This window comes from Mandrillus leucophaeus, unplaced genomic scaffold (assembly GCF_000951045.1).
Source record: "Mandrillus leucophaeus isolate KB7577 unplaced genomic scaffold, Mleu.le_1.0 Scaffold595, whole genome shotgun sequence".
NCBI classification, from domain to species: Eukaryota; Metazoa; Chordata; class Mammalia; order Primates; family Cercopithecidae; genus Mandrillus; species Mandrillus leucophaeus.
The window spans coordinates 1,190,726-1,204,517 of NW_012106419.1; the positions used below are offsets into that span (position 1 = coordinate 1,190,726).

The 13,792-nt window shown below is 48.8% G+C and overlaps 1 protein-coding gene across 1 annotated transcript in view; it reads right to left on the reverse strand.

Moving 5' to 3' along the window:
* The window catches only part of XYLB (xylulokinase homolog (H. influenzae)), a 70,566-nt gene that overhangs the window by 24,473 nt on the left and 32,301 nt on the right, over nucleotides 1-13,792 (reverse strand). The window contains exons 10-15 of the mRNA XM_011999492.1: nucleotides 11,647-11,728; nucleotides 9,963-10,003; nucleotides 9,219-9,334; nucleotides 8,251-8,366; nucleotides 7,490-7,563; nucleotides 5,107-5,203 (exon numbers count right to left, since the gene is read on the reverse strand). Of these exons, the coding sequence (XP_011854882.1) occupies nucleotides 5,107-5,203; nucleotides 7,490-7,563; nucleotides 8,251-8,366; nucleotides 9,219-9,334; nucleotides 9,963-10,003; nucleotides 11,647-11,728 (526 nt within the window). The remainder of the gene's footprint in view (nucleotides 1-5,106; nucleotides 5,204-7,489; nucleotides 7,564-8,250; nucleotides 8,367-9,218; nucleotides 9,335-9,962; nucleotides 10,004-11,646; nucleotides 11,729-13,792) is intronic.

Genomic DNA, 13,792 nt, shown 5'->3' on the forward strand with positions numbered 1-13,792 from the left:
AGCACTTTGCGAGGCCAAGATGAGTGGATCACTTGAGGTCAAGAGTTTGAGACCAGCCTGGGCAACATGGCAAAACCCCATATCTACAAAAACACAAAAATTAGCCAGGTGGTATGGCGCACACCTGTAATCCCAGGTACTCAGGTGGCTGAGGCACAAGAATCGCTTGAACCCGGGAGGCGAAGGTTGCAGTGAGCTGAGATTGTGCCACTGCACTCCAATCTGGGCAACAGAGTGAGACTCTGTCTCAAAACAAGAACAAAAACAAAAACAAAACAAAACAAGAAATAATCTTAATGTCCTTCAACTAGGGCTGTAAAATAATTTAGCAAACCTCATGCCAGTCATTAGAAAACATAAAGGTAGACCTGTACATACTGTTATGGAAAGCAAGTCTCAGAATAACACATAGAATATAATAGCATTTCTGTTAAATATATATATACACATACACACATGTATCAGGTTGAACCATATGAAATTGCCATTTTTGTAAATCAAAACTTCTTCAATATTGGCAATGCCGCATGATTCACAGGAAGGAAATCACAGTCTGGAAGGAAGGAAAGGAGTCTGAGAGGCATATGAAGGAGCCATTTGCTTCTTATTCCATATTTCTGTTTTGCATGAATCTTTTATGATAAAAAGACATCCATTCGGTGTGTATTTTAAAACAAATAGTTGTTTTAAGACCCTGCTGCTTTCCATCCAGCCCCTTGGCTCTGTCCAGGAGAAGACATTCAGCCCCCACCTCTTAGCTTCTCTCAGCTTCATCGCTGGAACGCCATCCTCCTGGGGAAACAATTCAAGCTATGGAAGATGTTCTAGTGTGATTCCATGTTGGAAAACCAAGAACAATGGCCAGGTACAGTGGCTCATGCTTGTAGTCCCAGCAATTTGGGAGGCAGAGGTGGGTGGATCATTTGAGGTCAGGAGTTCGAGAGCAGCCTGGCCAACATGGTGAAACCCCATCTCTACTGAAAATACAAAACTAGCTGGGCGTGGTAGTGCACACCTGTAGTCCCAGTTACTCGGGAGATTGAGGCAGGAGGATCACTTGAACCTGAGGCGGAGGTTGTAGTGAGCCGAGATCGCGCCACTGCACTCCAGCCTGGGCAACAGTGAAACCCTGTCTCCAAAAAAACAAAAGAAAACAAACAAAAAACACAAGAACACCTTCAGTGCCCAAATGCAGGAGAAGTAACCTGGCCATCATACGCAGCACCACAAAGATGACTTTTGACAAACTTTGGTTCTTGTATACACCCTTTGCATATAAGGTACAAAGGAACAAAACTATGGCTGTATGGAAATAAGCTCATAGAGGAGACTGGGAGAAAATGTCCCTAAATGGTACCAGTGGTTGGAGAGAGGGGATGGGATTATGAGTCATTTTCCTTCATTTTTTTGAGACATGGTCTCGCTCTGTCACCCAGGCTAGAGTGCAGTGACACAATCACAGCTCATTGCAGCCTTGACCTCCCAGGCTCCAGCGATCCCCCCAGCCTCCTGCCACCCCCTGCCACCCCACCCCCAGTAGCTGGGACCACAAGCATACGCCACTACGCTGGGATATTTATAATTACTATTATTTGTAAAGATAGGGTCTCTCTGTTGCTGATCTCAAACTCCTGGGCTCAAGTGATCCTCCCACCTCCACCTCCCAAAGTGCTGGGATTACAGGTGTGAGCACTAGGCCCATTTTCTTTTCTTTATTTCTCAAACTTGCTACAAGGTTTGACTGTTTTTACTATCAACCTAAACAACATGAAACACACTGAAATACAAGCTGAAAACTATGGCTTATTAGCCCTGCCCAGATGGTGTCTATCATGCCTGATGGTGTCTATAAACATCAAGAGGGCAATTGTTCCTTAAAAAAAGCAGGTTCAGCCAGTGGTTGAGAATCCAGCATCTGGAGCCAGAATGGCTTGGTTGAGATCCCAGCTCTGCCAGTCCTGACCAAGTTATTTAACCACTGCAAGATTTGGTTTCCTTGGTTGTGAAGTGGGAATCATATCAGTACCTACTTCAGAGGTACTGTTGTTAATAAAGATTAATTGCTGGCCAGGTGCTGTGTTTCACGCCTGTAATCCCAGCACTTTGGGAGGTCAAGGTGGGCGGATCACAAGGTCAGGAGATGGAGACCATCCTGGCTAACACAGCGAAACCCCGTCTCTACTAAAACATACAAAAAATTAGCCGGTTGTGGTGGCGGGCCCCTGTAGTCCCAGCTACTCGGGAGGCTGAGGCAGGAGAATGGCATGAACCTGGGAGGTGGAGCTTGCAGCGACCAGATATTGCACCACTGCACTCCAGCCTGGGTGACAGAGCAAGACTCCATCTCAAAAAGAAAAAAAAAAAACAGATTAATTGCTAAGGAACTGGGCCAGGCACAAACTCAGTGCCCAACAAATGCTGGCAGCTGTTAGTATCACAATAATCATTTTTATTCAAAGTGCCTCTTTATTCCCCTTAGACACTATTAAAACCAAATGAGATGATGACTGGGCAAGAATGAAAACTAGAGCTGGCCAGTCCACATGGCGGCCTGGAGAATGAGTCCTCGCGTGTGTGCAACCTCTGTTGGTTCCAAGTATGTCTATTTCAGTGATCACTCAGCAGAGCGGCAAGACAGGTCTGATTCTGCATTTAAGCTTGCTAAGAGGATAAGTAACTCTATGCTGTTTTGCACAAGAAATGCTTTAGAGGCTGGGAATAATGCCACAATCCCATCAGCTCCTCCTGAGCCCATGGGGGCCTTCTACCTAACTGCTTCTCCCTGTATGCTGGGCTGTTCCCTTCCCTGGGCTCCCCTTCTGAGAGCCAGAGGACCCCTGCCAGGCACTCCACCAACTCCAGCACCATCCCTGCCCTGCTCACCCAGTCTCATTTTCAGGGAACTTGGAAGTCTTTGCAGACCTTTGGGAAATGTCTTTTTACACTTAGGGTGGTGGGATGAGGGCATTCGGAATGCTCATGGTGGTAATTTTACATATTTTAAAATATTGTATTGACCTAGAACACACATCCTGAAAAATGCACACATCATAAGCCTATAATCTTCATAAATTTTTACAAACTAAACACACCCATGGAACGTGAAACAGAACATCACCAGCACCTCACAGGCCCCTTCTGAAGGGCAACTACTAATTATCCCAACTTCCAACAACAGTAAATAGTTTCGTCTGCTTTTTAAATTTTTTTTTGAGACAGGGTCTCATGGCTCATTGCAGCCTCAACCTCCTAGGCTTAAGCGATCCTCCCACCTCAGTCTCCTGAGTAGCCAGGACTACAGGCGTGGCCTACCACGCCTGGCTAATTTTTGTATTTTTTTGTACAGATGAGGTTTCACCATGTTGCCCAGTCTGGTCTCGAACTCCCGGACCCAAGTGATCTACCTGCCTCGGCCTCCCAAAATGCTGGGATTACAGGTGTGAGCCACTGTGCCTGGCCTGTAGTTTCATCTGCTTTTGAACTTGGATGTACAGAGAACCCTGCCATATGTATGTCCGTGTTTGGCTTCTTTTGCTCAGTGTTACATTTGGTGAGATTCACCCATTTCACTGTATATCACCGAGGCTGGTTCATTTTCATTTGTGTGTAGTATCCTGTTGTACAAATGCACCACAATGCATTTTTCCTGTCTACTATTAATGGGCACTGGGCCACTTCCACTGTGGGGCTATTCAGCATAGTGCTGCAATGAATGTTCTCCTGTACATCTTTAGTAAACACATGCACAAATTCCTGTTGTGCCTTTACTTAGAAGTGAGATTGCTGGCTAGACGTGTATTCAGCTTTAGTAGATGCTGTCTAACAGGCTTTCCAGGAGGTTTCCCTAATGGGTATTTTTATAGTATCATTTTACTCTGTCAATTCAAAGGTATAAAATATATATTACATAGAACTTGGATTGTCCATAAAGTGTCATAGGAAGGCCCTCAAGCAAAGCAGCTTCACTCTCTTCTCTAGTGACAACAGCTATAGCCCAGAGGGACAAATACATCTTAGAAACCTGGACTTTATAGGTGGCCAGTCCAACCTCCTTACAGACCCCTAGACCGTTTCAACGCCGCCTGTAAAGGGAACTCACTGACCCCCTAAAGCTGATTATTCTACAGCTCAAGTTCTCAGAAATCCCTTTCTCCTCCTTTTGCCTCCCCCAGCCCCAGGTCTGCCCTCTCCATGCCAGTTGCCATGGTTTGAATATGTGTCCCCTCCAAAACTCATATTGAAGCTTTATCTCCAATATGACATATTGAAAGATGGGGCCTTTAAGGAGATTGGGTTATGAGGGCTTTATGAGTGGATTAATCCATTCATGGGTAAACAGATTAACAGGTTAACGGATTAACGGGTTATTGTGGGAATGGGACTGGTGGCTTTCTGAGAAGAGGAAGGGAGACTTGAGCTAGCGCACTCAGCTCCCTCACCATGTGATGCCCTCTACCTCCTCAGGACTCTGCAGAGAGCCCTACTAGCAAGCAAGCCCTCAACAGATATGATCCCTCAACCTTGGACTTCTCAGCCTCCATAATTGTAAGAAATAAATTCCTTTTCCTTATAAATTACCCAGGATCAGGTATTCTGTTATAGGCAACAGAAAATGAACTGAGATATCAGTCTTCTGAGTTTTGACAGTGATACTACATCCCCCTCTTCCCTGTCCAAGCTGAAAGACACAGACGGTGTCCCACAGGCAATGGAACCTGGCTAGGCTAGAAGGACAAGATCCACTCATGTCCCCAGACCTTGCACCACCTATGACTTTGGAGTCCAGAGCTCAAAACAGCTCATCTGCAGCTTGGAGCTTAGGGTTACAGAAAGACCTTTCCCAGGTCCTACAGGTCCTGGTCAAAAGGTCAAGCTATTGTGGACACAGCTAGAAGCAGGTACAACCTACCTGCTATTCTATGCCTGCCTACAGGTGCCAATTGACACACTTTCTCATCCCATCCCCAAGGTCAGGCTCCACCTCCCTCCTGCACAAGCCCCCTGAAAGAAAACTTTAGTAGACATTGACCCACTAGCCCTGGCCCCCAGGTGTGAGCTGGCCCTGAGCCCCCACCCCAGGACACATGCTGCCAGTGGCTCACTTACTGACTCGATAGCCCAAGCCTTCTGCGTGAATCCTCTTGGCCATGAATTGTCCTTCAATCAGTGCTCGAACCTCCACATCCCCAGGGAATGCTGCGACCTGTCTCCAGGAAAAGGTGGGCACAGAGTAAGGAACTCTCATTGTCCGTGTGTGTATGTGTGTGTGTGTGTTTGTGTTTGTGTGTGTGTCTGTGTGTGCGAGTGTGTGTGTCTGTGTGTGATCTTTTTAAACAATAGCCCAGATTTGAAACTCATAGCTGGGCTCTTTAACCACTGTCTTTGCCTGTCACACACACTCACACAAACACACTACTGAAGCACACAAGCCCACAGCCTCACATGCATGTCACTTTGAAGAGTCAGAGACATTACAGAATTTAGTCTCAGGCAGCTGAGAGATCAAGTTCTGTCTACCATTCAGCTCTGCAATCTTTAATAAGTTACATTAGTCTTGCTATCATTCTTTTTCTTAACAAAATGGAGATAACAGTGGTGCCTGTTTTTTAGGGTTGTTGCAATGATCAGATTAGACAACAGAGCCTGGAAAATGCAGTACATACTAGATAAGTGACAGCCACGAGCTTACGCTGAGATCCCACCCCTGTGGCATGTCCTTCAAGCTAGCACTGATGGGAATCAACCCCAGGCTCACCCCTGCTTCTTTGGCACCTGAGACCAATGCTAGAACCTGCCGCCATCCCCCTCACGAACAGCTACACTCTAATCTTACCAACCTTCTTCTAGTTCCCAAGCTGCTCCCTCTGCCTGGAAGTCTATCCTACTCTTTCCATGGTGAGATCCTGAGTACTTTCAGGTCTCAACCTAAAGGCCACCTTCTCAGAGAGGCCCAGGCCCGATCACCCCACCCAGGGTAAGTCTCCAGCCCACCCACCAGCTGCTTTCCCTTGCAGCACTCTGTTCGTCTGCTTCCCAGCCTTAGCACCTGCTGCATTCATGTACGTGCTCATTCACTCATCTACTGTCCCTCTCCCTCCTAGACAGCAGGCTCTAGAGAGCAAGGGCCACCGATGTCTTATTCTCCTTTGTGTCCCGGGTGCCTGGCACCAATCATACATATCTGTTGGTTGAATGAATGAATGAAGAACACTACTTTCTCCTTGACAAATCTAGGATTGATATGCATGAAAGAACAGGCATAACTTCTCCCTCTAATAAAAGAAACCAAACTGATTCTCCATCAGAAGATTGAAATGAACTTCCTCCTTTATACAAAGCTTTCCGTTCATAATCCAACATGTAGTGCCATCATCTGCCATTGAATCCAATGCCAACTCGGACAGTTACAGTTTCCAGACAGAGTGTCTTACATAAACTCCCCATTTACTGGGGTCAGAAACGTCTCTCAGGTACAACCCAAAATGTGGTGATGACTCTCCAGTGACTATCTAACAGCAATGTCAATTTCGAGCAGCAAGAACCAACTAAATCCTTCCTGGGAAAGGTCACATTGTGGAGGAGAAAGAAAACAGCAGCTTCAGAGCCAGAGAGGACTGGATTTGAGCCCCCTCCACCACCTATGACCTGTGACTCTGTCCAGATTATTTAGCCTGAGCCTCTGAGTCTCAACCTCTCTATCTAGAAAGAGGAACAATAGTGCCTATTGCTTTGAAAAGTAAATGATAGCCAGGCATGGTGGCTCACACCTATAATCCCAGCATTTTGGGAGGGGGCGTATCACTTGAGGTCAGGAGTTCAAGAGCAGTCTGGCCAACATGGAGAAACCCCTCTCTACTAAAAATACAAAAATTAGCTGGGCGTGGTGGCTTGAGTCTGTAATCCCAGCTACTCAGGAGGCTGAGGCAGGAGGATCATTTGAACCCAGGATGCGGGGGTTGCAGGGAGCCAAGATCGTCCCACTGCACTCGAGCCTGGGCAACAGAGTGAGACTCCATCTCAAAAAAATAAAAAAAAATAAAAAAAATAAAGAAAAGTAAATGAGGAAGGTACAGAAAACCATGAGCACAATGCCTGGCACCAAATGGGCTCAATAAATGTTAGAACCTCCCGGGCTCAGTGGCTCTTTCAACCACGAGGAAATTAATGATCTCAAGATCCATGGGTTCTTGATGGGTACAGGATAAAACTCGCCAGGGAAATAAGCTCTGTGATACTCAATGATAATGTTAGCATTTGCTAAATTCGAAGAAAACTCTCAGGGTTTCTGCATTCCTCCCTGAGGGAAAGGACCGTGTCCTGCAGATTCCCCAGGATCTAGAATGCACGCTAGCACACCACAAGTGTGTATGATATCAACGGATGAGTGAATCAATGAAGTCCCTAAAAGTCACACAATTTCATGGGCAATTGTTAAATTTTACACTCACAAATGGAGCCAGTGTAACTCCAATACCAACAGCACACGTACCTTGTGGCTTTCTGCGTTAAACCTATGACATCCAATAATTTCAGGGGTGATCTCCATGACATCAAAATAAAAACCTGACATAAAACCAGGAAGACATCAGCTGTCATTAGTCAAAGAACAAAAGATCGGCCTCTCAACAGACGTAGAACAGGGCAAAATGACCCCATATCCCCGGGTCCCCTGGCTCTCTTTCATCCCCCAGATGAGACCTGCGAATATTCTCAGTTCTTCTCTCCAACAGGATAGAAGGGAACCAGGGAGCCCTGAGCTAGCTTTTCTCAGAGACAACTCTTCCTGCTCTCACTTGGCAGCCCTGAACAGGAAGCAGCTGCCCAGTCAATCCTAAAATACCAACACACATTTGACCAAGGGAGGCACAGCCCCTCCCTGCTCAGGCCTTCTGAGACACTGGGCACTTTTCCTTGTGCCTGGGGCAGAGGGCTGAGAACGGGGATATACCAGGGCAGAGGCTGCCCTCTCTGATGCTGTCATCAGGGGCTTGGTGGGGACAGAAGATGTAGCTATGGTCTGATCTTCTGCTCAGAGCAGAAGCCAAGGACAGCCTTACAGGCCCACCCTCGCTCAGAACACAGGGTTCCACACCAGCTTGTAGGATCTGTGGAATAGAAGTGCAGACAGACAGCGCTCCCCTGGACTTCTCCACGGCCCTCCTCTCCCCCAGCTCATGGGGCCCCAGGCCCTGCCCCTCCAGCCGGCAGCTGCTGACACTTCACAGGCTTGGGCATCACCAACTGGCCTACCCAGGTTTCCACCGTTGCCCATCTCTGTGGACTGCAGTGCCTTAGAGAACTTGCTCCAGGAACGGGACGCGGACTTGTCGCGGATCTTCTCTCTCATGAGGGAGCCATTTTTAAAGCTGCAGAAGAGAGTATAGCTCTGAGGAAGGAGCCAGTGCTTGCTCACTGGACCCATGAGTTTCAGTAAAGAGACCCAGGCAGAGGAACTGCAGGTCAGGCTGGACCACAAGCCCTAGTCAGTGCACAGCAGGCTCTGAAACGTAGGTATCAGAGGCGCTTCCTCAGATTCCAGGCCCCTGAACGTCCCTGGGAGGCACCGGAAATGCCCTTATCTTAAGCTGTTTACACAGGAGGCTGACACAGAGGAGCCCCGGGTAGAGACAGGGAGCTCCGGTTTCTGCACATTCTACCATGGGCACAATGAGGCAGGGTGGGCTAGATTAACTAGCCACATTCTCCAGCGCTTCTCAGGGCTTAGGAGCTTAGAAACCATTTCCCTCAGGAGCTCTGGACGGGTCTCCAAAGGCCTGTGGTCAGAGCACACAGCATGTCCCTTCCATGAGAGCTGTTGGGAAGCAGGATGTCCTTTCCGCTATGAGGGTCCACCACATGCCGGACAGGTCACAGCAACAATGTGCGGTAAATGCTCTTGCCCTCCCCATCTCATGAGGAAAGTGTGGCTCAGACATGCCACACTACAGAGTTTGCCCAAGGTCACACAGGATATAGGTGGTGAGGATAGGATTTGAACCCGGGCTTGAGGGACTCAGGGTCTTGGGTTATTCCTCACCCGGCTCTGCTGTCAGCAAGAGTCGGTGAGTCCTTGGGGGTCTCAGCTGCCCAGCAGAGCCTGGGAAAGTGGAGGGAGTCATTCCAGAGCTTAGTGGAAGGACTTAGGGTCCTCAAGATGGTGCCAGATCTGCCCACACCTCCTCACCCAGGGAATGGTGCCAACCAACACCCAGGCTCACCACAGGAGTGCCATGTAGTGCTGGGAGTCAACCGGGTTGCAGAAGATGTGGCCTTCCAGGGCAGGCATGGGTTCTTGGAGCCAGAGAAACAGGGTGTCACTGGTGCCCAGGCTGACCTGGGGAGAGATGGGCAGAGGTGGGGCGCCTTGGGCTTTGCCCACACACACTGCCCTCTGCCAGCGACGCGCTGTACTCCACCCACCTTAACCCTGTCACTTTACTCACGCTGCAGACCTCAAATGCAAGGCCACTTTCTCAGAGCCACATCTGACCCTCCCACACCAGATGAGCCAGGAGTTAGCTCCCCAGATGCAGATTTCATGGATCTTCTGTGCTGATTTCCCAAAACTGCATCTAAATAATGGTTTGGATCATGGCTGGTTCCACACATGACTTTCCCACTAGAAGTAGGAAGGCCTGGGTTATGTCTTCCTTATTCATCTGGGCTGCTCACAGCCCTTTGGCCCCAGGTCTGACCCTCTGCCACTGCACGCACTAAGACTGGCCACTGTGAAGCAGGCAGGGGTCCTGCCCATCCAGCAAAGAACAATGACTTTCTGAGAAAGATGTGCGCCCCCATCCCCTCCCTCCACTGTCTTCTGGAACTGGCAGACACTCTGATATACAGGGACCCAGATACTGGTCCTTCAGGGTCTGGGTCCCAGCAGTATCTCTGCTACTTATCAGAGTGTGGGTGTGAGCGTGGAAACAGAAAGAGCCTATGGGTGTGGGAAGTCGCCTTACCGCAATGTCACCTTCCTCCAGTCTCATGCCTGCCAGCGACGCTGAGAATGGGAGGGGAGCTTCTGGTTAGCTGGTGGCCACGTGGGAACCACAAAGCAAACCACAGGGCTCTCCAGGCAGGCGCACAGTCCCCACCTCCAACCCCCACCCACACCCTAGGGTGGTGGCAGGAGCAGGGGGAGCTGAGCTCTCAGGAGGCCCTAAGAGAAGGTCATAGGGGTCGGGGGTGAAGTCTGTTAGCAGGGGCCTCTGATTTGAGCTGTGAAGTCTCTTTCCTGAAGGGGTCCAAACATCCCTCCACTGTCAGGCACTCCCAGGAGTGCAGAGAATCAAGGAGGCCAAGACAAGACACCAAGGATACACAGCAGAGAAAAACACAGGCAGTAATGGAAAAGAAGGGGGTGAGGTTATGTTCACTGTCTGTGCCCTGCCTTAGACACAAGACCCACAACAGCAGTCTTTTTTTTTTTTTTTTTTTTGAGATATAGAGGTGGGGTCTCACTCTGTCACCCAGGCTGGAGTGCAGTGGCATGATTATAGCTCACTGCAGCCTCGAACTCCGTGATCATGCAGTCCTCCCAACCTCAGCCTGCAAGTAGCTAAGACTACAGGTGCACACTACCACACCTGGCTCACAACAGCAATCTTTATCTGCCTTGATTGCTGAAGTGCCCCAGCGCTGAAGGAAGGCCTGGCACATAATAGGCACTCACTAAATGCTGAGTGAATGAACATGTGAGTAAAGGTGAAATGGGAGTGAGAAACAGGTGCACTCAAACACTGCCACTGAGGTTCAATCAGCAGCGTGTGTGTCAGAAGCCTTGGATCCAGGAATCCCACCTTTGAGAACTTATCCTGTAACAACAAAGAGATGAGACCGAATGTGCATCTCAACATCGTTTGCACTGCCAAACACTGAAGCAACACCACCCTCCATCCATAAGGGACTGGTGAAATAAATGCTGCGACAACTGAGCTCTAGACAACTGTTAAAATGAGAAAGATACTGCCCAGGTTGATTAAAATAAACAATGCTTATTTATGAGCACAGAAAGAAGACTGAAAGGACAGAAAGTAACCTTTCTAATTAGGGTTAAAAATTAACCTTTCTAGTTAGAATTAAATGTAAAACTAATCTGGTGGATCGTTAGAAAAAGACTTTTCCTGGGGTGGGGCTGAGGGGTAGTAGTTAGGGTGTTGTTTAGTGCAGCCCACCTGGCCTTCCTTCAGAGATCCGAGGGCCCCTCCAGGGGTGGCTTCAGGACTACCCAGAGGAGAAGAGGAGGAAGAGAAGAGGCTAGGGAAGGAGATGAGGTGTCTGGACGAGAAACAAGTCATTGCTGCAGATCAGATGACAGGGCAGAGACTTAAAACCATGTCCTAGAGGAAGGGTTGGAGGAATTGAGCTATTCATCTTGGAACAGAAAAGACAGGTGAGGGATGGGGTGGGCAAGACTGCCTTCCTTAATCATTGAGCAGTTTTCATCCAGAGAGAGCAGACTGACCAGCTCCTGAGGGCGGAGTTGGAGCTGAGATGGGGCAGGTACAAGGAGTCAGATCGCAGGGTGGGGGTGGTGGGAAATGACCACAGAAGGCTTCACCAAGAGGCTGGACTGGAATTCTCAAAAGTCCAACATGGACCCAGTCAGGCTCATCGGACAGAGAAACTCCCTGAGATACTCACCTGGGTTGTCCCCAGTGAAGGCCACCACTTTGCATCCTGGAGGAAATCCATAGCGCTGGATGTAATAGGAAGAAATGGCTCCCTGAGGGACGGGGATAAAGCAAAGGTGCTCTGTTGAGGTAAATCCCGCCTGCCCAGCACAGCCACCCACCCTTCAGGCCACGAAAATGCTACAGGCTCCAGGTCACTGGAGCTGAAGGAATGTTTTGCAGAGCCTGGAGTCACACCACTCCCTGTCACAAACTGGGCGTGTCCCTCCTGTTCACAAATCACCAGAGAAGTCCAGCGCAGGTTTGGAACCACGAGCATGAGGTCATCTCAAACACTGCTGATCTTGAGATTTCAGGTAGAGAGAACAAACCAACCCCTAACTACTGCTTGCTTTATAAGCTCCAAATTCTTGATATAGCATTAAAAAAAAAAAAAAAGGTAACAGGACGCCAGTAAGCAAACTCATGGGAGCAGATAATGCCTCGCACACTCGCTCTATCACCCTAGCAACTGGATAAACAATAATTGGACGTGAAAGTGCAGAGAACAACGTTCTAAGGAAAGTAATCCAAAAAAGACAGTGTGCGGGGAGGGCTATCTGAGCACTACCTGCAAAAAGAGGGATGATGAAAAACATGGGTCCTGCTTGGTTCGCCCACACATGACACCTATGTGACGAATGAAAATGCCTTTTCAGAGTCAGTTCTTTCCCGATCCTCAAGCTGCTTGTCTGCATAGGCTCCTTCTTGGAGGCAAGAGTTCTCGCATAAGGCAAGCAAAGCCTGCTCTGAATTTCACATCCAACTAAAAGCCACGTGTGGATTATCAGTCCCAATGGCTTGGCTGTTTTCTGTCTGCCCTTTCTCTGCCTTTCTGACCGGCGTCAGTCTGTCTGGCTTCTGCACTGTCGGCTTCCACAGGGCCACATGGCTCTTCCTTCAGCTCCATGCACTGGCCTCATGGCATACTTTAGATGCTGATGGTTTGGCTTTGATGTTCTGCCTCATCGTGGCAGAGGCTGTTTTCAGCATGCCAGTGTGAATCATACAGGTGTGTGCAGTGGTTCACACCTGTGATCCCAGCACTTTGGGAGACTGAGGCAGGAGAATTGCCCAATCTGAGCAACATAGTGAGACTCTGTCACTACCAAAATAAAAAAAAAAAAATTAGCTGTGCATGGTGGTGCACGCCTGTGGTCCCAGCTACTCAGGAAGCTGAGGCAGGGGGATCACTTGAGCCCAGGAGTTGGTGGCTGCAGTGAGCTATGATCATGCCACTGCACTCCAACTTAGGTGACAAGGTGAGACTCTGTCTCTGAAAAGAAAACAAAAGTGCTTCTGTGGCTGAGACTCCCAATGAGAAGTCCTCACAGCAGCCCCTCCTCCACATGGCCCAAGACTCCCAGTTACACAACTCCCTCCGGGCCTCAGAGTGCCCTTGTCCCTTGTTCACACCAACATTCTCTCCCACCCAGAGTTCCCTCTGGTTGTTCTGGCTCTGTGGTAAGCATTTCCCACCAAAGGGCCCCAGGGGCAGGACCCAGATCTCTCTCTCTCTACTCCATTGTGCCCACAGGACAATGGAGAACAGGGCTGGCCAACGATGACACACCAGCGCATTCACAGCCGGTGTCCACTGCAAACGGGTGGCGCCGCCGTGATGGGTAAATGTTTTTCCCATTACCCGTGGGACCAGGCACTATTTTAAGTGCTTTAAACATATTAACTCATCTAATTTGCACAACAGCCGTGTAAGATGAACAGCAGCATTCCCCTTGTTCCAGATGAGGAAACCGAGACACAAAGTCACAAAGCTGCTAGAACCAGGATTCAGTCCCAGGCTGTCCAGTGCCAGGGCCTGTGCTGTGCCAGCCCTGCTGGTATTTCTTTCTGTTTTCCCTAAGGCTGCCTCCTTCAAGCTTCATCAGCAGTCCCTAGAATTTCAGCACTCTGTGCATTTTTTCTTTAGCTATGCAATCACCTGCTATTTTTATCCCTATTCTAATAAATTTCTAGTGGAATTTCCCAAAGTCCTGCCGACCATAAGGCATATAGCTGAACACCTACTATGTGCAAGGCACTGATCCAGACACTGACTTACATCTTAGGCTAAACCAAAGACCCTGCATGTGTATGCCTGTGGGTGAATGAACAAG